Genomic DNA, 26,157 nt, shown 5'->3' with positions numbered 1-26,157 from the left:
AAAACATGTGCCATCTTTTATGGGGAGATTCCTCACGTAAAAATAAGATTTATTTTTCATATGAACATCGGTCTAATTCTGATTTTTTTTTGTAGCTACAGGGTGTTAAAGTCTTCACACTTAGTCAGTGACGTACATGTTTTTTTTAGAAAAATATTCCAGTGATAACCCATATGCACGTCCCTGGTGAATATGTCGACCCTTTTTTTGCTGTAAAATATGTCGCATTTATAGTAACTTTTACCCTCAAAATTTCATTCGAAACGCTAAAAGTACTTGGAAGAAAATTATAATAAATCGAACAAATATTAAGACTTTAACACCCTGTAGCTACGAAACAAAACAGAATCAGACCTACATATATTGATATAAAAAATAAATCTTATTTTTACATGAGAAATCTTCCTACGAGAGATAGCACATGTTTTTTAAAACACCCTGTATCTGTTTTTATCTACCTGTAGATTGACATATTTAATTCCTAGGCTTTTTTCATTCTGCTTTTTATTAATAATTTCCTTTGGAACAATTAATTTCTACAGTAACTGATTTTTAAAACCGTACTGGTAACGCAGTACCGGTAACTTTAGTTTGTAAAAGAAATTATATTAAAATATTAGGTATCAATGTATAGAACATTTATATGGTAGGAGTTACTATATCTCTCTTTCTAATCATTTAAAAACAACTATAACAATAAGTTTTAACAAAAAAAATATTCAAAGACCAGTCGATATAGTACCGTTTGACATCCCCTGTCTCTCATCCTTCTTAATCTCAGCAATCGTCGACACCGACAACTTCCTCTCAGTCAGATCCAGCGGAAACTGGAAACTTATCTCGCTCTTACTAAATATAGCCGCGGTCTGCAGATGCTCCACGTTGTTTTCCTGGCACTCCGCAGCACGCTTAGCACGCCTCACCGCGTTCCTGTGGTGCCTCTTCACACACGAACACACCACGAACACCACCGAAAACACTGCGAACGTTACTATACAGACCAGCCCTATTAACAAACCTTTTTTGTTCATCGAACTCGAGCTATCGGGGTTGTTTTCAGTACTACCACAAGACGGAATTTCGTCCGAATTTAACTTCGTAAGGCGTTTGCCTTTGAGAATACTGGGAAAGGCACATGTTGCATTTTGAAATAAGTTTGTATCGTTTACTCGAAAAAATAGGTCTGTTATATAACACCAGGTGCACGTCCATGGATTATCTGTTATATCAACCCTTTTGATGGATTCAAGAAACGACACTACACTATCATTCAGTCCCTTTATTTCATTTTTACTTAAATCTAAAGAGAATAACTGTCTGGGAAACATGTCGACGGTCACTTCACTGAAATTGTTTCCCGAAAGGTTTAAATTTCGAATTCTGTCAGGAAAAAACCCACTGGAAACACTAGCTAGTTTCATGTGAGCCAAACTCAAATCCCTAACCTTACCCAACACCCCCACAATACTTTTTATAAATTCTTGCTTCAAGTTGTTCCCACTTAACACTAATCTCTCCAGAGTTTTATTCACATGCACAAACACCAAACCTTCAGTCTTGCTAAGCTTGTTATAACCAAGATCCAGTTCGACCAAACTGCTCAAATTCTTCAAAGAAGTATCAGGGACCTTAGCTATTCGGTTCCTAGCCAAGTTGAGGTACTTGAGCTGTTGCTGGTTGACAAAGGTGTGCTCCAGGATGACCGGGAACATGTTTCCGTCCAGTTTTAAGCTGTGCAGGCGATGGAGGTCCTGGAATTCGTCGCTGGCCAGGAACTGGATGCGGTTGTAGCCTAGGTCTAGGTGGGTTAAATAAGGCAACAGGTGGTAGATTTGGGTGTTTATGCGTCGCAGACCGCAATGACGGCATTCCAAAGTGCGTAGTTCCTGGAACAAAAAATAAAATAAAATTAGATGTGAGTTGTTGACTTAAACAAATTTTAAATTCAACAACTGACTTTCTGGCATTATATTCAAATATGTCAAGCTATTGTTACTATCAAAAGTCGGTTTATATTGTTGAAAATACACTTACAAAGTTAAAACTCTTGGTGTAACAAAGTAAAATTTAAAAAAATAATTACAAAAGTACAGCTCTCGTCTACCAATTCAAAGGTTATGGCTTCGAATTCCACAGCCGGCATTTAATCAGCCGACTATTTTTATTAAAATAAAAAATAGTTTGGGTACCTAGGTCGACTCAGCCTTAAAGGAAGACTTGGGATTCACCATCCTGAGGTAATAATAGGCGGTTGAAGCGTAATGCTAGCCACATTACCTTCCTTATATACCGAACGGCTCTTGTATGACAAGCTGTACTTTGCTACTCTCAAGGCGTTAAACGCTATATACGGGAGCTATTACTATTATAATTACAAAAGTAATTAAAAAACCAAGCTAGTGACATCAAAGATTGAGAATCTAAACTGAAGCTTCTGAGTATGGATCGTAAATAAGATTTTTGGAACAAAAAAAGAGATCCAACACCAACATACTACACAAATTAGAGATCTTAATCTAACGTGGTTGGTTACGTATGCCTTAGTACTACCTCTCCTTAATGGTATCATTATTTATTTCCAAATCAGTTCCTATTTGACTTTTTGATTGTTTCTAAAAAAACAGAATTGGGTGATTATAAATGTTCAATTAACAAAAGAGAACTCCAAAACAAAACAGGTAAACCCATTTAGGCGACAAACCAAACAGCAAAGGTTTCTGCTGAATTCGACATGAGTTAGTGAGGCTCAATAAAAGTTGTACACTAACTTTTGAGTAGAAGCTTAAGTTTACAAGAGACTTGAGTTCGATGCCGTAAATTTCAATTTTTTTCCTTAATCTTTTTGTGTAAGGGCTGAACAAATTAGGTGATTAAAATAAAGTCCTCTTACTCAGGATGCCAGCCTATCGAGAGAATGTAATAAAAAATCAAATGGTCTAGCTAGAAAAACAGCGAACACGCGATTAACTGGACCAGAACCGTTCTGTTTCCCAATGCTATGGAAATCCTACAACGGTCTAAGACACTCGAAGAAATTTCTCAGGACTTACGATCGGGATTTAAGTAAGAACAATCTTCGGATTGTCGCGGTTTTTTAGAACACTGTCTCCTCAATGAGAGCTGTCTTCTCAATGTGTCTCCTCAATTAACCTCGATTGCAGATTCTGTGGCAAAATGGAGTAACACTAGAACACCTCATCATTGAGTGTACCAAGATGACAACCATTCGTGCTATAAACTTTGGTACGACTGATATTGGAGATGGAGGACTAACCTTTGTGAAACCGTCTCAAATACTGGCTTTTGTCAAAGTCCTGTAAAACAAGTACCTATTTATTATTATGTCTACAATTTTATAGGGGATTATTTCTGCATAAAATTACTTTTACTGATAAAAATATTATCAGTTAATAAACAAATAACTGGTCTAAAATATTTTATGGTAGTACCTTAATTTCCACTTAAAGCATCTCAAATATTTTGAATTTACCGCATTGAATCTAGTTATTCTTCAAATAAAGCCTAATAAGGCAACTTCCTATGGAGACTCATTTTATTCTGTTTTAACCATTGAAGAAAATGGTCCAAATTTTAACTGAGAGCAAGCCATTAAGATAATCTTTGCAGAATTTGCACCTTTCCCGGGTCGAATATTAAAACATTGCTAAAGAGCATCGGATGCCTTCCGCCCGGTTGGCTTTTATTTTATGAGAAATTCCGATGCATCTACTATACCTCGTCCTTGGAAAACAAATACCTAGAATAATCGTCGCGTTAAACTATTCGGCCGCATTTCGTCTCATGTTTATCTGCCCTCGGCCAAACTTTGCTTCTTTCATGAATTTTGGAAGTTTCTTAGTCGGAATTCCGCTACTAACCGCAGTTTGTAAAGGAGGAAGTTCCAAATAGACTACCTGTTGTCTTATTTCTCTAGCTCGAATATAGGGGGGTTATTTTTCAAATTTTAACCGCTATCATATTTTTCAACATTTCTTATACCCTTTTTAGACTTACATGGGGTGAGTCTTCAATAAGTGTATGTATTTTTACCGGTAATATGTCGACCCCAAACACACAACTATGAGGTTTTTTTTGAGAAAAAAAATTGACAAATTGTAAGTTTTTTTAATTCTATTTTTTAACTAAAAAGTTTTTAGTTCAAAATAGAATTTTTTGAAAATATGGAAACGTAGGCGGTACATTAAATTTACAAAAAAAACTCAAAAACGATCCCAGTGATTCTCAAAATTTAAAAGAAATTTTTTAAAGTAAAATAACTCGGTTATTTTGAATTTATTTGAAAAAACGGTAAAGAGACAATATGTTGCTTTTATCGAGATCTACCAGCCCTCAAAATATTTGCACTTATTTGAGACTCATCCTGTATATACCGGGTGAGCCTTAAAAACGGCTTCTCCTATAACTTTTTATTTTTTCAAATAAAAAATCGAGATGTGGTATGTTAGTATATGACATATATTAGGATTGATTGACATATTCAATTGTTTTCGGTCACTTCTTGTTTAACCGGAAATGACTACAACTTTTGATGTTTAAACAAAAACTCGGTATTTTGTCACTTTATTCGATTGAAAATGACACTCTAAATAGAATGACATGTCATATGTCAACTTTTGACATTTCCGAATATGGATTATTTGAAATTGCAACATGCGGTTCAAAACAACAATTTGACTTGAAATACCAAGTGTGTGGTACCAAATTATTCGTAAAAAATACTTTTCTCAAATATGGTAATGATCCACCGGTTGTTCCATTTGAAAAAATTGAGATATGATTAAAAATACTTTATATCTTTGGGGATATGGAGAAAAATACTTTATATCTTTGGATTTGGGCATCTTTTGACGGGCCAGGACAAGACACTAAAAACATTAGACGATCAAATCTATTTTTCAAGGCTCCCTGATTAAAAAATAGCGTTTTAAATTAAAAAAAATACCGAGTTTTAAAGTAAAAAAATACCGAGGGTGCCATTTAAAAATCAAAAGTTGTAGTCATTTTCGGTGAAACAAGAAGTAACCAAAAACAATTGAATACGTCAATCAATCCTAATTTATGTCACATACTAACATGCCAAATCTCGTTTTTTTATCTGAAAAAATAAAATAGTTACACGCCAGTAACTTTTTTGCAAGCAACTTTTGAGACGTACCCGGTAGATAGATTCTTCGAAGTGGCTATCGGCCTGATTCACTGCGACCTTTCCAGATCTATTGTGGTCCTCTTCTGATCCTTAGGTTACATTTTCATAAGTCTAGCAACTGGGAGACTGAACTCTTCATGTAGTTGTCTGGCAATGGCCTATCATTGCCTATTACCGAGAAAACTGTTTATTTTGTAGGTCCCCTTTGGAGAAAAAAAAATCTCAAAAACTATGCGAAGTAGTCTTTTTTTACAATAGACAAAAATTTATCAAATAATAAAAGAACCATTTTGCGAGAAAAAAGTACAATAAGAAATGTCCGAAACAATACAGAAATAGATGTCCGTAAGCCTATGGATATAGAAAGGCTGGGTTGATGTGCTCTGTGCTGCCATATGCCTGAATTGTAATCTAACTCTATCACAACAAAATAGCGATGAAGAAAAAGAAACGGAGAGTATTTTCGAGCAAAGGTTCAATAAACTTGCGAACAGAGACCGATTGCGATGAAATACTAATCCTACTGAGGATTATGTGAAAGAAATTTCGGTTTTTGATTATTCGTCCGGTATTAAAGGAAATAACCTTGCGACATCTAGACCATTAAGCACAGCGAACCGAAAAAGAATACCCTAAATTTTCAAGTGTTTATTACATAAATTGTAGGAAATTTTCCCTAGTTTCATTTTGTCATCATCATCATTCTCAGCTTATTCAACTAACTCCGATTATGATTATATATTAATCCCTTACATATTTAGTTACTCTCTTTATAGTTGGGTTAGGTAAACCATTGTTATCTATTGTGGGCTATGCGGGCCTAAGTTATCCATACTAATTTCCTAATATCATGGTCCCATCTCAGGTTCGGTCTTCTTCTAGGTCTCTTTATTTCTCGTTGGTACCATGCTGTAATTTTTGTGGTTCATCTGTTGTCCGTCCTTCTTGCCAGGTGTTCTGCCCATTGCTACTTGAGGGATTTGATTAGTATAGTTAAAAATATGTTAAATAAGATGGGATGAATAAGATGGGCTGGTCACGTATGCAGAATGCAAGAAAACTGCATACTAAAATCTCTGCTTTACGGTGAGCTTGTAGAAGGTAAGAGAAGGCCGGGTAGACAACTCAAAAGGTACAAGGATATTTTCCACGAAAACTTAAAGGGGATTAATATGCAGAATGAGTGGGAAGAAGCAGCTCACAATAGAATGCAATGGAGAAGAATGGTAAATTCAGTCAACAGCGACAACCAAAAGTAAAGAGGCAACAAAGCAATAAGATTTTTGAATGTCCGGGTGGTAGAGAGATAACATGTATGGGGCTTTTCAGTCACAGAAAAGTTCATTAAAGAAAACGCCTTGCGTGACCATCTTCTGATGCGTGTCACGTAGGTACTCGTCAGCGAGTAAAGACTGTATGTATGAATATGTATCTATGTATGTTAAATAACAGCTTATCCACATTTCAGGTTTTTAGGATCTAATAGTTGTATCTTTTTTTCAATAATTTTGTGTATTCTAGTCATTCTCAACCTTGGCCTTATTGTTTGCATGGAAATAAAAAAAAACGAACACACGGTAAACAACTTCCTAATAAATTACAATTAGTTGTAAATGCAGGGAGCGGCCGTTTAACGATAAATCAACGGAGTTAACGGTCCTGCAATAGAAATTCGCAAGCAGGACCACAGTCTACACTAAATCACCGCGTTATTCCGACGGTTAGTTACAAATAATGGGCAGTGCTTTCAGAAAGCAATTGCATAGCACACAACTTATATTGACAAAAGCGGGTCAAGCTTCGAATATTATCGCCCTTAAGTATTGCCTACACAGGGTGTTGATGAAGAAGGGTGAGAAAAATTAGGAGGTGATTGCTTGTTTATGAAATAAGCTTTTTTTCATACATATTTTTTTTTGTGGCATTTTCTTACAAAGATATTTGGTTATACACGGTGTTCCCAAGAAGACTACACTGCAGGAACACCGTAAACCAGAAGAGATACAAAGATGATTAAACTAGATAAAAATTGCACCTTGCTGAACCATGACAAAGTTATGTTTCGAAATATATGAGAAAATCTACCGATGACTGATCAATTATTATAGGTATGTATAATAATCATAGTATTTCTTTAAATTAAATAAATTTCACACACTATTTAGTAAAATAAAACATTAACTCATCACAATTTACTAAAACACTTTACTTTTAATACTGGTCACGCGTTTTGCTAACCATGCTAACATCATCAGCAGATGATTAGAAATAAACTAGTATCTACAAGTTAAGCTTGATTTTCATGCATCCATTTCACGCAAGGCTTCGATTGGTTAACCGTTTCTAACCAATCAAAGTTATTAAATTCAACCAATAAAATTAATATCGTATCAACGTATCGTCGGATAACGGATGCATGAAAATCAAGCTTTAAGCGTTTATATAAGCCCAAGTAGCATCTATCTGACTTCGAACTAAATCTGACCTGACGCGACGTCAGACTTTGTGCAAATTTAGATCGGGTTCTGGTGATACGACCTTGACGTCGCTTTCGTATCAAAAGCGACGTCGTTGGATTCGAGTCGGTAAATCCAACGATCTGTTGACGTACAAAATAACAACGTACCATTTTTATTATTTTCCCAACGTCGTTCCCACGTTGGCTTGCACGACGTACATATACTTGAACTAGCCCGACGTCTACCCGTTGTCCGAATAGGATACGTCTCACTAATAATCCCTAAAGTAACGTCCAATTATATATTGTTGTATTTTATGTTTATATTTATAACCTAATTTACGTATCTCTATTTACGTCCGTAAATACAACCCATTAAGTAGCATTTGCGGCCTAATGAACATCATGAACATAATCTAATAAAAAGTTTTTGTAAACAAACTTATTTTTTTTATTATGCCTAAAAAACACTAAAAAGGCATTTAGACATTTATCTACATTTTACAGAAAGAGGTTGAGACTTTTGCAAAATAATAATAGTAGTAGCCTTGATTATGTATAAATAGATATACAATGAGGGCTTAGTAAAATCCTGTCTTGTAGATGGCGCCTTGCCCGCTCTGCATTTTTGTATTCCCCTACGATTTTCTTTGAGGGGAATCCGTTAAACCCGCCCATGGTTCAAAAATGGAAGGGCGCGAGGTCACATCTATTGGGCTACTTATTAGCACGTTTCACGCATGTTTTACGAAAATAGCTTTATCCTTGTTTGTTTCAACTGTAACAAGAAAAAAGGAAAAAAAGTCATATTCGTTTCTAAATTCGACAGTTTTGTTTATCTTTCTCGACTTCTGATTTCGTTTCGTTTAGGTTATGTCTTAAAAAATAATTATTTATAAGCTTTTGAGTTGAAATATACCTTAATGCATATCTAAATAATTAAAAAAATAAATTTTTTCGTCCCTCGCGAAGAAACGAAACAGTATTTTTGAATATTTGGATTACAAACTATTATTTTATGAGTTTTATGTGTTGTGTTTACGTGATGTGTAATGTGTATTTTGTACCTGCTGGATAATATTTTTGAAACATATTTAATTAAACAAAAAGCATCTGTATTACAGGTGAGTAAATACTGTTCATATTTATTTCTAAATTCATATAAATTTGTTTTAAATCACTCTGGGTTTTTAGAGTTTTATCTTAGAGTTTTACCTCATAGAGAGTCTGAGATAAGTTTAATAATAAACATTAAATTTGATAGATTGATAGATAGATTAAACGATAATGGCCAGTTGACTTAAAAATTTAAAAAATACTGATTTTATGCTATAAATTATGTTTCATTTCTTACTTTGCTTTTTTGGAACTGTCAGATATATTGTGTATTTTATAATTTTTCTTAATTAATAACGTAAAATATTGTTTATCTACACTCAACCCTGTGTTTAGATAAAGCTTCATATCAGATTTCCTATTTTATATTTTCACTCAAATCATATTTTTGTAAAATAGGTATGCTTGCATGCAAAAGTAGCGTAAATTTGACAGGGAGGTATTTTTATAGATATACAGGATGATTCGTAGATTTAAATACATATTTACTTTAGAGTTGTATAGTTTGTCAAAAGAAAAGCTATATTTTTTATTTTTTCTTGGTGAATTTGTCAAAAAATTGTCATTCCAGAAAATACTATAATGTCGTAATCGTATAGAGTTCATTTTGACCATTTTTGGATTAAATTTTTTTGTTTATATAATAAAATATATATTTAAAGCCCTTTCTAAGTTAAAAATAAGTAATATGGAAGTTTTTTACTGGAACTAATTTAAGGTAATGTTCTCTTCATATAATTATATAAAAATATGCTAAATTCCTAAATTATTTATATGATTAAATTTTCTTTATATTATTTTTTTTGTATTATATACAGGATGAGTCAAAACTATATATTATATTTTTCTTTGCTATTTCAAATGGAACACTGTATTTTATATCATAAATCAACAAATCTTTTATCCAACTTTTGTTTTGTTAAGATCTATATCCCAGATTAATAGTTATTGGATTGTTCTCAATAATTGTCTCTTTGAGAATAAACATGATTTGTTTTTCGCAATTTTTATTAGTAGGTTTGTCGTTAAAAGTGATGTATCTACATATTTATCAGCGACAAAAATTAAGAATTAGATGTCTAAAATAATTTCCTAATTATTTTTTTACTTAGCGTATCAGTAAATATTATTTATTTTATCGCTGCAGCTGAAAATAATTATGTATTCCAAAACAGGACATTACTGTATAAATATCGATTATTTGGATTTAAAAATTATTTTTCAAAACAAAGTTGGAGAAAACTACGTTTATGTCATAAAATGTGGAGTTCTCTTTGAAATAATCGAGAAAAACCCAACATCTAGTTTTGACGCCACCAGTATATATCATGCATTATAGTTGATTACATACGTAGTTTTGTTTGGTGAAAATGAAACTTTCTAAAAGTATTCCCAATTAAAACATATTAAGAATTTCCTACATTATAATTTTGAAAGACGTTTGAGTGGGCAGACAATTTGGTTTAAAATAATCATATGTCTAAAAAATTTAGTCTAAAATAATCAAAAACCACTTAACACATATAACTCGCTTTTAAAAAATCTAAAAGAAATAAGTTTGTTTATTATATGTATATTTTATTAAATTATTATAGGTGTGACTGATAAGTGGTCGTACTCGCCACTTTAACCAACCATTGTTGGGACCATGGTAGGACCTTCAGAGATTATAATGCGAATTTTTCATACCATGTAAATCTATATACATATATTAATAAATGCGTTTGTTTTATTAAATTTGTTTTCTTATATGGTATGAGCGAAAAAAAACGGCGTCTATTTGTTTATGTACAAATATATGACATCGATATTCATTTCCAAGCCACCTCTGACGCCGTTTTTTTATCGTATGGTATACACTTACATATCTCTTATCCTTTAAATCCGATTTATTTCTAATAATTATAAAAATAAGATACCTGATTGATTCTTCCGAAATATTATAAAATGAGATATCAGGAAATAAATAAAGTTAATTATCTCGTTTGTTTTGGGAATTCAAAAAAAAAGGGTATAGAGAATCTTAAGAGACACAGTTCAAATATTATTTTTGAGTATAATGGGTGCTTCAAAAAGTGGCGGATATAATGTAACATGTTTTTAATGCAAAACTCTTATTTATAACTTTTATTTTATTTTCGATTCTGCCTAAAATTCTATAACTTTTTTATAAATAACGTTAGTATTTGCAAAAAAAAAAATTATTCCTATGTTACATAATTGTCAGTTGTTTCCGAAGTTGGGCTACCCAAATTTGGTAGGAGTGTTTACAGAGGTGAAGAAAAGATATATGTAAAAATACTTGGAGTTAGATGCTACACTGTGTTCAAACAGATTTTTTTGGCTGATCCTATATATTATTATTTTTTCTAGTGCTTTTACAAAACCTTTCAACATTTGTTAAGAAAGTATATTAAGTACATCTATACTCTATACAGCTTGCAATCTGTTCTGAATTTTTCAATTTTTATCCTTCTTTTACTTCATTTACACTATAACAAGTTTTGCCATGACAAAACAAAAATTATTTATTATTAAGCATTAAAGTAATTTATATAGTTATATGACATTATTAATAGAAATTGAAGAATTTTGTAAAATCTATCAGAAAAAAATATAATATACCGGGTGTTTTTCAAAAGTGGCTTGATTGACGTATTCAATTAGTTTCGGTTATTTCTTGTTTCACCGGAAATGACTACAACTTGGTTTTTAAATGGTACCGTCGGTATTTTTTTACTTTATTTGACAGAATATGGCATTGTGAATAGAATAATTTAATGTCAACTTTTGACATATTTACTTAAAAAATTGTATTTTAAATTACAATCTAGAGTGCCATGATAAAAAACAACATGTAACCGGTCGTAAAGGTAACGACAGTTTGACTCGATATACGAAGTGTGTGGTACCAAATTACCTATTTACCAGGTACCAAAAAGGAAAAGACACAAAAAATATTAGACGATCAAATCAATTTTTCCGAAGCTCCTTGATTAAAAATTAATGGTTTTAACACAGCCATGACACTAGATTGAATTTTAAAATGCTATTTTTTTAATTGAAAATGTCAAAAGTTGACATATGATATATGTCATTCTATTCAGAATATCATTTTCTATCAAATAAAGTATAAAAAATACCGAGGGTACCATTTAAAAATCAAATGTTGTACTCGTATACATTTCCGGTGAAACAGGAAGTGACCGAAACTAACGGAATACGAATCAATCTCGATTTATGTCATATACTTACCTACTAACATTCCGAATTTGGTAAACCCTGAATTTAATTTTTTTATCTGAAAAAATAAAAAGTTATAGGAGGTGAATCGCTTTTGAAAAAACACTCAGTATAGGCTGCGTCATTGAAAGAATCTGCAGATATTTTTCTATTTTAAATACGTAGTCGAATTTCAAAAACATATATTAAACACCCTGTAGCTCTACCTTAAATATCTACATATAAATATCTAATATTTTTTCTTCATCAACAAATTGAAATATTACAAAACTAGTTTTAGGTTACACCATTATTCAAGAAATATACGTAAAAAAAGTAATAGAATTTTACGCAGAATCTAAAATAAAATAGGATGTTACATGTAAAAAAAACATTATGTTAAATTCGCCACACTTTTTACAAAGTTACAGACGTAGGTAGGTATAGTTTCATATTATATTCTTTAATTATCCATCTAAAAATAAAATATTTATATACCTAATATAATACTTTAGTATCCAACAAGTGGCTATGAAAATCAAAATAAATATAAATCCATGTCCAAAAATAAAAATGTAAATAACGCTTTGAGGTATAAATTCGGTTCGAATCAGATAAGATATTTTTATTCTTTACCAAGAATTAAATTCGAAGAATTCCTAGTCCCTACTTCTTAGCCAAATTCAATAGTCTCCGCCCCTTTTTACGTTTTAATTTCTGCCACCAGTTGGCAGCATCGACTTATACAGGCTCATTGACTAACTATTAATATATAAACAAGGGTAGTAGTGATGTCTTGCCTCCACCCACGAATGCTTTTTATCCGGAAGAGATGCTGCATTAAACTGGTGCATCTTAATTTCTTTTTTTAGCTTAGGAAACCAGTAGACCCCATCCTCCTCCCACATGTGAGGTACTGGTTCCAATTCATTTAAATTTTGTATATATACTATCTTAAAAAAGTGGCTGCCCATTTTTTAAGGAGAAAACAAAAACTAAAATATAATTGCACAAATCCACAAATCACTGATACGCAAAGTGAGGTTACGCCTACAAAACCGTTGAACCGTCAACCGTCAAACATTCTTTGACAACAAACAATAGACCTATCATAGACCAATAACAGACAACGTCGGGAATCGTTTACCAGAGGCGCTATTCTGTAAAATCGTCGGTATCGGTAAGTTACGACAGCTCTCGATACGTATTTGTATATAGTAAAAATGTGTTAATTGTTGTTGTCATAGTTACCGATCGGTTCTATGGCAGATATCGCAAATTTGTACCGACGAAAATCGGTATCTCTACCATGCCCTTGTCAACCTCACGGTAGAGATACCGAGAGTCGTCGGTACAAATTTGCGATATCTGTCATAGGGCCGATAGATAACTATGACAACAACAATCAACACGACGCTCATTGGCCGTACGTACCGATAGCTGTCGGTAACTTGCCGATACCGACGATTGTACAGAATAGCGCCCCAGGAATACGAAAAATTATATGCTCTGTGGCCGACGACGGATGCACCTACGTATGTCGGCCGATCGCAAATTTTACGTGGCGTACGTTGGAATTATACCCCGCTGGCAAGCGAACCTTTGGGTCGGCGTTTACATGTATAGGAGTGAGTCCTTATGGCAATCTAGTAAGTCGGAGTGAGCAAAAATACGAAGTATTTATTACATAACTACTTAATCTGACGCTAGATTCCATGCGGTCTTTATTCAGTACATCTGATTTTACTAAGCGTGTTGACCGTACTCTTCGTACACATGAAAACCGGCACCCATGACCAAAAATGCCGACCCTTAGTATACGTCATAATACGATTGCCGGTCGTCCGGTTTGATGACTTCGGTCGTGTGAGATGACTAATGTTGGAGATCCGGTCGGAATTGGTATATTGGTACTTTAAGTCGGACACAGAAATCCGCCATTCTTAACAAGTATCCGATTGTCATTGTACTTTAAAACACATTATTTACAACCTAATCACAGTACAGTTTTATGATTAAACCAGATAGAAAATAAAAAAAATATATTTTGGGAGTTACTTTTTTATAGATATTTTTATTTCATTAATCTACCTAATTTTGAAGGCGCTCATTGTTTTCCGGAGTATTTTAATCAGATATATAAAAAAGTGACTTCCGTTGACAAAACTGATGTCTGGATTAATGATTCAGAATTATTATAATATGAAATTAGGTAGGCACTTATAGTTATATTCGAGGAGTGATTATGAATCCATTTGTAATTAGGTAATTTTCTTTGGGAAAATTTGTATGTATTCTTGGTAGCGAATTTGAAACCAAACATAACATAAGTGCTTAGCGACGACTGAAATCCAACGTAATATGACGTTGGTAATTGGTAGAATTACATTCCCTATTAGGTCAGATACCGACGTCGCGTCGAGGCGACCCGAATTTGTATTCCCCATTTAGGTGCAAATAAGGGTCGTCAGGCGGTCGAACCGACGTTGGTACCCGACGTCGGGTTTATTGAACGCGACGTATACCCGACGTTAGATAACGTCCAAATACTACTTGGGAGCACTCTGTTAGTACTGGACAGAGAACTGGAAACAATTGGACCATTATCTCTGCTCAGCATATGCATCTAATTGCCTGTAATTTTGGACTTGTTTGGTTAATTTTAATTTTTTAACATCTATACAATGATCTTTGTCAAAAATATGTTGAGCCATATGCTCTTTAAATCCAGTTAATATTGAACTTCTAATTTCCCCCAACATATTTTTGATTACAATTTTTACATGAAATTTCAATTTGACCCGACCTTTCAAGTGGAGGTGTGTATATTGAGGATTGTCTAATAGTTATTGTAATTTAAACACAAGTTGATAACTGACTTTCTTAAAAAGTATTTTTAATCGGGTTACTGAAATATAGATTAACGTATCTTTCTCCACTTGAAAAGTCGAATTCGTAAAAATCGCAAACTTATACCTACGATTTCAACTAATGAAGAAGAATATTCATTTCACAGAGCTCTATTCCTAATGTTATTTATTTCTATTTCATATCTTTTGTTGGTAAGTAGAAAACTAAATAGTCTCTAAACTAAGAATTTTAAACTAGCCATCTTGTATGCGACACTATTATGCTGTGTGTAGTAGTCTTGTGACAAGTGCATATATAAACTATTATGTTTGTCATGTATTGTGTCTTTGATAAGTTAATTTTCAAACCGACATTTTTTGCGAAGTATCATTTAGTATATCCATCATAATATTCTGTGCTTCCTGTGTGTTGCCTCTTATTAAAACAATATCATCTGCAAAACGGATGATTTATCAGTTTCCCATTGATGTTAGTTCCGGTTGAATCCCTCATTGATGAATTATCATTTTTAACATACTTTCTAGCGCAGCAACGAATAGTTTAGGGGACATTGTGTCGCCTTGTCTTAACCCTCGATCGGTATTGGATTTGTCTGTGCATTGATTTGTCGATATTCTGACGTTTGTCGTGGCAATTTTATATATATGTCTTATGATTGCGGAGTATCGATGATCATCAAAGTATGTATACAGGGTGGTACAAATTCGAGGTACGAGCAACATGGTTAAATTGGGGCAAAGTTGCGCTTTGGGATGTTCACCAAGATGCCATCAAAAAAGTTTTAAAAATTTCAAGGATTGCTGAGTTTTTTGAAAAAAACGGACATTTTTGAAAATCAATTTTATGTTTTCCTGTCGATAGTTTTTAGAAAATCAAAAAACTAATTGCACATTCTCATAGCCACTTTATCAGGGCTATTTGATAGTATTTTTAGATTTTCCAATCAGCTGATAATTTGTGAGATACAGAGGCCAACTTAATTTTTTTAAATACAGACCTGCATTTTTTATTTCAGTTTTTGAAAGAACTCGCTCGCCTGAGTACAATGATATGCCACACTTGATTTTTTTTTTGTTTTAGAATAGAGAAGAAATTTGGATACTTATATATGATAATTTATTTAAACTAATTTCAAGTTTTCAAACAGTGACGTGGGTTGAATACGGAAAATCAAATGTAATAAAATAATAAAAAATAATACAAATAAAATGTAATATAAACAATGAAGTCATTTCCCCGGAAGATGGATTGGAAATGGTAGTGCAGCATAATGGCCAGCGAGATACCTGGATCGTCTGATGACGTCAAGTAATTCGACAGGTCCAAATTTTACAAAAACGTGCAATCAACACATCTCGGCAGTTACAATAAAGAGTACAAAATGCATTCGAAAGTATAAGATCTATTCAAAAGCTATAAATAAAATTGCACGAAAAATAAATTTGCGCGTTGGGGGGGGGGGGTTCCCTTTCGAACATGTAGACTATGTAAAGCTTTAGAAACTAGTTTGTAGAAGTTAATTTATTCATAATAACTACGATTAATATTATGCAAATTATTAGATCGTACACTGAGCATTTCAAATTCACAATAAGAAAAGTTAAAAATAATATCTTTAAATTGCTGATCTGGATATTATTTATTTGAATCTTTCAATTGGCTCAATTTTCCTTATTCAATGTTAATTAGCACTAATCAATATTGTTGCGATAAATATAATCAAATTAAATAATTTAAAAAACAGAGTCGGACTTGATTTTTTTTAAAATAATAATTAAATAGTTTTGTAGCTGTTAAGGTACACAAAATAGCAAAAAGTATAAAGTGTGGCATACTATTGTACTCAGAAGACTGAGTTCTTTCAAAGCCTGAAATAAAAAATGCAAGTCCGAATTTAAAAAAATTAAGTTGGCCTCTGTATCTCACAAATTATCAGCTAATTTGAAAATCTAAAAATACTATCAGAAAGCCCTAATAAAGTGGCTATGAGAATGTGCAATTAGTTTTTTGATTTTCTAAAAATTAACGACAGGAAAAAATAAAATTAGTTTTCAAAAAAATCCGTTTTTCCAAAAAACTCAGCAATCCTTGAAATTTTTAAAACTTTTTTGATGGCATCTCGGTGAACAGCCCAAGGCGCAACTTTGTCCCAATTTAACCATCTTCGTATCTATTACGGTTTCCGAGATACCAATGCTCGTACCTCGAATTTGTAGCACCCTGTATATCAATGAAAATGTGGCAACGCTGCAACAGCACACCGTCGCATTTTTCTCACTCCGACTTAATAAGATCCCTAAGCTTCACTTCCACACATCTAAATACCGACTCAAAAATAAGAGTTGTCAGCACGGTATACCTAGATATTTAAAAATTCCTTACCTCGAATTACTTTTTAGATCGGTCACAATAACGTTACAAAACTCATTCATCCATATTTATGTATTATGTTGCAATAATGAAATTTCATGCCGTGTAGCTATCTATTGTGTTTTGGATTAACTATTTTTCTTAAACAGTTACGCTTCCCCTCAAACTTTTAATGACCCGTTGCATTGATGCTATTATTCTGTACATCGGATTATAGGAAATTTAGGATTACATATTACATTTTCATTGTGCTATTAATTAAGCGAGGCTTAATGATTTTAATCTGAAGGTAATTAGAAGCGTTATTATTGGCCTTTTCAGACTGAAACTAATTTGAAACTGCTTTTGAACGTTAATGCAATTACGTTATTTGTTGATGCTTACAAAATATTCTAATTTAAGGTAATTACAATTAATTTGCTTCTTTTATTTACGTTAATCTACGACAATGTCATTATGACACATTTAACATTGTCATTTGGATGTCATTATGGCTTTCATAATAACACGCAAATTATAAAATAAGAAACAAGCAAAAAAAGGTACCTAAATACGTTTATTTATTGCAAACATTAATTATAATATCAGTACAATTGGTTAAATTAATTCCAGACGATGACAGGTGAGTTGAATTTTTAGAAAGTAAATTTATTTCCTGAGTGCTTGAACTTGTTGAAGACCCATTATTGCCAGAAATGTTGCCCAAAATATTACATGATACTTTTTTCTTATTTTCTTTGGAATTTTCTATATACCTCTCTGCCACTGTGTTAGAGCGCCAACCACCATGTCTTTTAACAGTTAATAAACCCACTCCTGAATCTGCAAGCAACGACGCAGACGATCTACGGAAACAATGTCCAGTGTATTGTTGTAGATTTGGAAGCCTTAGGAACAATGCTATTTTATACGGCATTTTCCCTACAGTATTAATGCCAACGAGTTGCTTAATACATTTTCCATTTCTGTACCCCACAAAAAATCGAGTATGCTCTGTGTTGCGTGGCCGCATAGCTATATATCTTCGAACCATTTCCACCATATTTATTCCTTCAACATTCCCTGTCGTTATAAAAAAATATCGTGATATCTTTGTTTTCGTAAATGGAATAATGACATGAATGCATTGTCCTTCATCTTTAACATTTTGCAGATGCAGATTTGTCAACTCGATACGCCGGCAGGCTCCCGCATGTCCCACTTACAATGAAACTTTTGTCAGGAAATAAGTTTTATCATCAGCTTCCAACAAAAATCGAGTTATGTTTTCTTTTCTTAAAATTCTCGATTTTTTTGACCGAAATCCTTCCGATTTTCTTTTTAAAAATGCAATTAAATGGACGTACTTACTAATATCAGTATTTTTCTTCACTGATATAACTGAATGTAACATGAAATCTGTCGTTATAACCAAAGTGATGAAGCCTTCCTATGTTTTGAAAGATGTTCAAAATATGCCAGGAAAACCTTTTTGTTACTACTATTCTTGATTCCTTTCCCTTTACACCAATCTTCAAGTTTTACATAGGCTTGCTCGTACGTTTGTCTTGATTTTTCGGGAAGTAGGGAATCGATAACGTTTTGCGCAATGCCTTCAATATCCGAAGGGATACTTTCAGAATCAGAATCACCCATATTAATATAATTTTTTGCTTTTTTTCTAAAACTGAACGCTTAACACAAAATTGAACATCAATAATTGAGTTGTCAAAGTCAAAATGGAAAAATCAACAAGCACGGTTACCACGGCGTCGACTAATATGGACACCTGATAATTTTGAATCTTAATTTTTATGAGGATATCTCTGATATTTTAAATTAAATGAAATCTCTTTGAATCGTCCCTCGTATCGCATCGTAGATTAAATTTTGAATGATACACGTTCAATACGAACTTTTTAATGAAACTTGTGTAACTACTACTGTTAACGTTACACGCGTTTCATTATGATGTTCGTATCGAACTTGTATGATTAATAACAATAATGGGTTTCCTTAGGTTAGGTGCTCACATGCAAGGTTTTTGATTTTTTTAATGGTCCCTACACAAAGTTAAAAAAATCCTTTGTCAAAGATCATCAGGTGTTAAAAATATCTGTCTTTGAAAAGAAAACTGCAGGTTTTTAATCCCTCAGTACCTAAATTGTATGCATTTTATCCAGGGCGGGTCTTAAATTAGTGCAAATATTTTCAGAGGTGAGAGATCTCGATAAAAGAAATATACTTTTTCTTTATCATTTTTCAAATAAGTCCAAAATTACTGAGTTATTTTACTTTGAAAATTTCCAAAAATAAAATATTTTTTTTGTGCTTAAATTTTGAAAACACTGGACCTTTTTGAAGAAATTATATTTTTTAACTGAAAAACTTCCTATTAACAAAAAACACTCAGAGGCAAAAAAGCAGACATATTTTTTTTTCGTCAAATTTAAAATGTTATATATTTTTTCTTTTTAGCTCCATTTTCATAATTTTTTAGGAAACTGTATTTAAATATATCTACTTTAATTTCTAAGTTCAGTTTTTTTATACATTTTAGAATGTGTCTTATTATACAGTGTTAATCGAAGGATTGCTTTTTTACCTTACATTTAAAACACTCAGTATAATAACTTCCTGAGTAAATTTTTCTAAAACATAATTTTTCTGTCAGAGCCAAGTCTTCTGAGCATTTTGTTTTTTGGCACATGTCTACAAATGTTCTGGGAAATTTTTAACAGCGAAATGATCTTTACTTCTTGATGTTATTTTTTAAAATGGCGAGGTGGTTTAGTTGACTAATTAGTCTAAGAGCTAGCAGCGTTTTTGAGAAAGTATTTTAAGACGTCTGACTCTTTGATATATCTTTTACTATGCTCTCTGGAACAGCATGCGGCCCGTCTGGCTGCCGATACCCGTTGCGTTCACTACTGCGCATCGAAAGAATATACTATATTTTTTATTAATTTAGTCCTATAAATTCTAGTATTGAATATAAATCGAACATGTCTCCATAGCGCAGTGCGTAGAGTTTCCGACCACGAACCGATGATTCAGAGTTCGAATCCGTGTCAGGTCAAAGACTTTTTTATTTTATTTTCGTTTATATTCTGATAGTAAAGTATTAAATAATTCTGGTAATTAAAAAAAAAACAAATATTTAATACTTTGCTATCAGAATATAAACGAAAATAAAATAAAAAAGTCTTTGCCCTGACCCAGATTCGAACTCTGAATCATCGGTTCATGGTCGGAAACTCTACGCACTGAGCTATGGAGACATGTTCGATTAATATTTAATACTAGAATTTAACGGACTAATAAAAATATAGGATCTTCTTTCAATGCGCAGTAGAGAACGCAACGTTTACCGGCAGCCAGACGGGCCGCATGCTGTTCTAGAGAGCATAGTAAAAGATATATCAAAGAGCCAGACGTCTTAAAATACTTGTTTTTCCGACGTTGCTAGCTCTCGTACTAAATGTTGTAATGCCATATCGAAAGTTTATATATGGAAATTTGTTTGGATTGAAATTGGACTGTTAATATAAAATTATGTCTTCTACTTTTTCCGAATCTAATGCAATATCGAAACTGTCGTTACTATAAACGTCACATAAATTCCCAAAGACGGATTTTCAATAAAAATTTAAATCATTTAGGGAATACTTTCAAATCTGCCATTAAAATGTCCCACCCGGCCATATATAACTCGGAACTAAATTATATTTTACCGTGGCGGTAATAAAATTCCCATTTTCTGTTACCTATTACGTCTTCTATAAAGGAAAAACCGGACGTGAAATATGGTCACTGCAGCTAGCGGCGGCGGTGGTGCCACGGCGCACCGAAAATCGAAAACAAGCCGATGAAAATTTATTACGGAAAATAATTTATAGAAGAGGCTCTGCCGGATTCGATCTGAGTTATTTGTTTCCGTAAATCTTGATGGAGGTCTATACGAAAAGGAAAACCTACTAAAATTTCCTTAATTACAATCCAAAACCGGGGATATATCTGGGAAATATTACCATTCGTTAGCCAGCTCTAACTTGAACAGTGTAGCATTTTATTTAAAATTCACATAATTAATATAAATGTACAGAATTATTTTATTTAAATAATTCAAGTTTAAATCCTCGCACCGAGGTGAGATTCTAAGTATTGTTATTATCTTTTATTTTTTCTACAAGTTTATTTCTGGCTAGTTATTTCAGTCCGTTCGAAGTTGTTCGTCACTTTATATCTGACGGTGTATAGTCATACCTCGTGCCTACCTTCCCTCGTCATATTGGTGGTTAAAGGCTGAACCTGATAAAGCTATCGGCGTTTGTTGGCACTTTGCTAATTTGTTTGGGAAAACCCTCTGAGCAGAGGTAAGACTCTTATTTTAAACATAACGTTGAGTAACGTTTCCTAATACCTTTCTTTTCTTTGTATAGAGTTTTATTTTAAGGCATTTTATGGTGGCTTTATTTTCTGGTGTCATTTTGAGTAAAGTTTCCTAATACCTTTCTTTTCTTTGTATAGAGTTTTATTTTAAGGCATTTTATGGTGGATTTATTTTCTGGTGTCATTTTGTTTTTTTGCACCTCGCAAAATTAGGTCCATGTTTGTCCCTACATTTTACATCAGGAATAACGGAGGAATCTCCTGAGTGTTGATTTCTCAGTTTTCAAATTAGAAGTTTTCGAAAGTAAATGGAAAACTGAGTGGCGCCCAGTATCTTATAAAGACGTAAGTATCACAATTTAATTTTCACTAGCTTACGACCCATTGCTCACCGGCGATCAGCTCCGTCGCATAGTGTTAGTTGTTTTAATATTTTTTTCCAAAAGAAAATTCTTATAAAAAAACATTCCATCTCTTTTTTATAACTTCTAATGCTACAACAGACCTGACGAATGTTAAACAGCCTCTACACTGTCCCCTAGTTTCGTGAAACATTTCGCAAAACATTTTTGGAAATACTTCCAGAAGTAAACTCAAATATAAGCCTGTGTTATAAAAATTAGTTCCCACGTTTCCTGGAGTGTAATGTAATACCACTATATTAAACTGATAAGAAAAATCAAAAATAGTGTATTTAAAACAAAGTTACCGATGGTAGATTAAGGGTGTATTCCGTTGCTTACCTTGGTTATGGTTTTATGTTCCGTTTCAATCGGTTTCCTGAAAGTTTTCTTATTACGGAACACGGTTCCTGAAAAATTCGGTTATAACTGTCACCAAACTAACCAGCGCAAGAAGGCTGGTTTTTCTGGTTTTGTTTGTCAATCAATGTCATTTATGTGAAACCAAGTAAATATTGGAAGTTCGAGTGAAATTCTCATTTAATTTCTAAAATTTGTAATAAAATTAAAGTCAGTAACATTTAAAGAAAACATGAAAAACAAGACAACAAGTAATCGTGAATGTTTTGGAAGTTATAAAAATATAAATATTGATTTGATTTGTTTATTTATTATTGATATGTTTTTATATTGGACCTACAAATCTTCACTTGAGCTGTCTAACAGTTTAACAGTTTATTAATAAAATACTTTTCAATATTAAACTCCATTGAAAAGAAGAAGCAAACGTAAAAGCTGAGAACAAGTACATTAAAAATGTATAAAAGATAAATTTTATAGTAGAGGTATTGAAATTTAGAAAACGTCAACATTTGACGTTTCCAGTATTTTACCAAACCATTCCGTATCAAACCGATGTTTTTCAGGAACCGCTCTTTACCGTAATTTACCGGTCTGGTTCGCCTGGTTTTGCAACGGAATACAGCCTAAATTGGCTATTCCTCTAAGGTTACAAAAGAATTTATAAAAATGTTTTAATCATTTTCTAACATTTTTAATTACAATAGAGTAAAAAAAATATATCTCCAAAACTTAAAATCGTAAGTATAATCAGTAGAATTTTTATTACGAGTTTTTGGTTTAAATAAATATTGTTGTTATACTTTAAGCTTAAAAATGTTCACTAGCAAACCTTGCAGTCGAACATTGTTCTCTTTTAGTGCGAAGTGTACAAGATGCTTAATAGCCGTAAAAAACTCATCGCCACTTTATTAGTATACGGGAAAGTGGTAGAAATGGCTCTTTATATGCCTTAAGTGCTGTTAAGAAGGCGGGTTTTGTTGATGTAAATAATATAAAATAATAATCGCTTTTAAAACGTCCTTCGATGCCTAGTCGCCATTGGTTTCGTTCATTTCAGTCTCCGTCACGCAGATCCTTTGAGCTCTTCGCCTTCTTGACACCCTCCAACCAGTTTATCCTTGGTCTTCCCCGTTTCCTTCTTCTTTGTGGAAGCCATTTTAGTACCTTCTGAGGCAGTCGCGTATCGTCAATCCTTCTCACATGTCCATACCACTTCAGTTGGGCACTCTCTATTTCCTCTACTATAGTTTTCTGTCTACCCATTTTGTCCATGTTTCAGCCCCAAATAACAGCTTGCTTAAATAATTTGCTCTTGATTATCGCATGATAAATCCTTAGTTTTCTGTCTTTACCTATTTTGTTACTCCAGAGTATATTATTCAGACATTTTATTGCATTTCTGACCTTGATTATTCTCAAGCTTATTTCGTTGTTGTCTTTCCCGGATTTATCGAAAGTACCGCCTAGGTATTTGTATTCGTTACATGCTAGTATGTATTTATTATCCAGTTTTATTGCTGTTTGATTCAATCCAATGCAGAGATATTTAGTTCTTGTAATATTTATCTCCAGTCCGCACACATGGTATTCCTCTTTAAGTTTTCGTGTTATATATTCCAAGTCATCTTTGTCTCTTGCGCAAATAACCTGGTCGTCGGCGAATTGCAAAGTTTATAAGCAAGAATCTTCACTTATTGGTATGCCCATGCCTCTACACTTGCTTTTCTACTGCTTTGATCTGAACTATCAAAAACAGGAAATTTCCATCCTATCCAATAGTCAAGCAGCACTAAACGCGAATAACTCAGTAACCATCAATTCGAATTTAGTAAAAGAATGCCTAGAGAAGCGCAACAAATTAGGCAAAGAAAATAAAGTCCTCCTACTCCGGGTACCAAGGGATACCTGTTCACCAAGGGATAGAAGGCAATGAAAAATCAAATGATCTAGCTAGAAAAAGAGCGAACAGTCCACTAACTGGACCAGAACCGTTCTGTTTTCCAAACGGGAACCAACTGAAAGCGGAACTGAATAATTTGGAAGACTCCATCCGTAACTTAAAATGGGTGTCCTCCAACGGTCTAAGACACTCGAAAAAGTTCCTCAGAACTTAAGACCGAGAGAAATTAAAGGTTTTTATTTAACTCAAGGGAGTTAAGTAAAAATATTCTTCGGATTGTCACGGGGTTTCTAACAGGACACTGTCTCCTCAACGAACACCTCAGTAGGCTGAAGCTGAGACACAACGGCGAATGCAGATTCTGTGGGGAAAATGGGGATACACCAGAACACATTATCACTAAGTGCACCGAGACGACGACCATTCGTGCCATGAACTTTGGTACGGCTGATGTCGAGGATGAAGAGTTGGCCTCTGTGGAACCGTCTCAGATACTGGCTTCTCTTAAAGCCCTCAGACTGTATGATGAGTTATAACTCGTTATAAATCAAGAAAGGGGAACACACAATATAGATCTGTAAGCTCGCGGTGATTAACTCCCCTCCTAAACATTCTACATACTACCCCCATCGCGCGAAAAGAAGTTTTACTTCAAAAATGTGTAAAAGTGGGCATCGCTGTGCCGGTCTAGCTTAATCACGTGACTAAAAGTTTATTTGATATGAACAGTAGGTACGTTATAATTGTCTTAAGCTTGGCATCCATCTCATTCAAAATCAAAAACACGTCGATGAAAATTTATAGTCTCTAATCTAGATTATTTTCCGTCGTAAATCTCGATGGCTTTGCCCCAGAAACAAAAAAAAGCAGCCAGGCGACGATCGCGAATGCCGAAAAAGTTTTTGTTTATGATAGTAGTCGTCGCGTCGATAAAAAACAAATTGGACGTCGAAGATTATTTGAGAAGGAGTGGAAAACGGCTTTATTTTTCTTCTCTCCTAGCGCACTGCTATCTCCAACTTTCCTAAGTGGAAGATTATGGAAAGAATATGGGGCGTGAAAAAGATGGACGGCCGAATCGCGATTCTTAAGTTTGTTTGGTTAGATTGAATGGATGGTGATATATTACAAGGCTAACTTGAATAAGATAACTGTGACAGTTATACAAAAAGTGTTCATTTTTTAATTCTCCATCTAGCAAATAAATAATATATAGGATGTTCCAATCAAAAAAACAAAGAAAAACTATCTTATATTTTTAAAATTTTGGCATAGAATTTTGAACACCCTGTCTGGTTTAAGATTACGATATTTGGAGCAGAATAAGTATAGACCTACTACAGTAAATACCTAATACAGTTTTCATTTCAAGACATTTCTTGTATTTTTAATAATTTTTTAAAAAAAAGCTGAAAAAATATTTTCTTATTTACTTATTAATATCTTTGAAAGCATCAAAGCATATTTAATAAAATCTTAGAATTATATAAAGTGATCAAAAAGAAAGCCAAAAATGCAATAATATAGAGGGTGTTCCATTTAAAAAAAATCATCCCGATCCACTCACACTTTTTTCAGCCACCCTGTAGAAGTTAAAATATTTTCCTGAAGTACATTCTAATACATACTTTAGGTTCGCACTTAAACAAAATTTCTAACTTTTTTATTGCAAGAACTACAGATGCTGGACGTACTATTGCCGGACCCTGTAAATTCTTCGTTTGTATCAATTTGCATTTGGTATAACAAAAATAGTCTATAAAATTTCACTCATTTTAAGTAATTGAAGTCAAACTGAGTAAAATAATTGGTTAAGGTTTAGTATGCATTGAAAATAGACATTGAAATATAGTTGAAGCTTTAGTGTGCAATGAAACTGTGTAGTGTTTATCCTAGACAGTTATTCTAATCGTAATCG

At 33.2% G+C, this 26,157-nt stretch overlaps 1 protein-coding gene across 1 annotated transcript; it reads right to left on the bottom strand.

Annotated features, from left to right (window-relative positions):
* Window positions 1–719: 719 nt before the first annotated feature.
* LOC115877586 (carboxypeptidase N subunit 2-like) lies at window positions 720–23,611 on the bottom strand. Its single transcript, XM_030893833.1, has 2 exons — window positions 23,504–23,611; window positions 720–1,886 (listed from the first exon to the last, which is right to left on the bottom strand). Exons 1-2 carry the CDS (start codon window positions 23,609–23,611, stop codon window positions 720–722), a joined length of 1,275 nt encoding a protein of 424 aa, XP_030749693.1.
* Window positions 23,612–26,157: the final 2,546 nt, after the last annotated feature.

The sequence above is a fragment of the Sitophilus oryzae genome, unplaced genomic scaffold (assembly GCF_002938485.1).
Source record: "Sitophilus oryzae breed Bouriz unplaced genomic scaffold, Soryzae_2.0 scaffold_1494_pilon_pilon, whole genome shotgun sequence".
In the NCBI taxonomy this organism is placed as follows: Eukaryota; Metazoa; Arthropoda; class Insecta; order Coleoptera; family Curculionidae; genus Sitophilus; species Sitophilus oryzae.
This window is presented reverse-complemented; position numbering and strand designations above follow the sequence as displayed.

Coding starts and splice junctions, on each gene's coding strand:
- LOC115877586 (XM_030893833.1), bottom strand. CDS start 23,611: ATGGACAAAATGGGTAGACAGAAAACTATAGTAGAGGAAATAGAGAGT. Junction 1,887..23,503: donor ATACGCGACTGCCTCAGAAG/GTACTAAAATGG, acceptor TTTTTGTTCCAG/GAACTACGCACTTTGGAATG.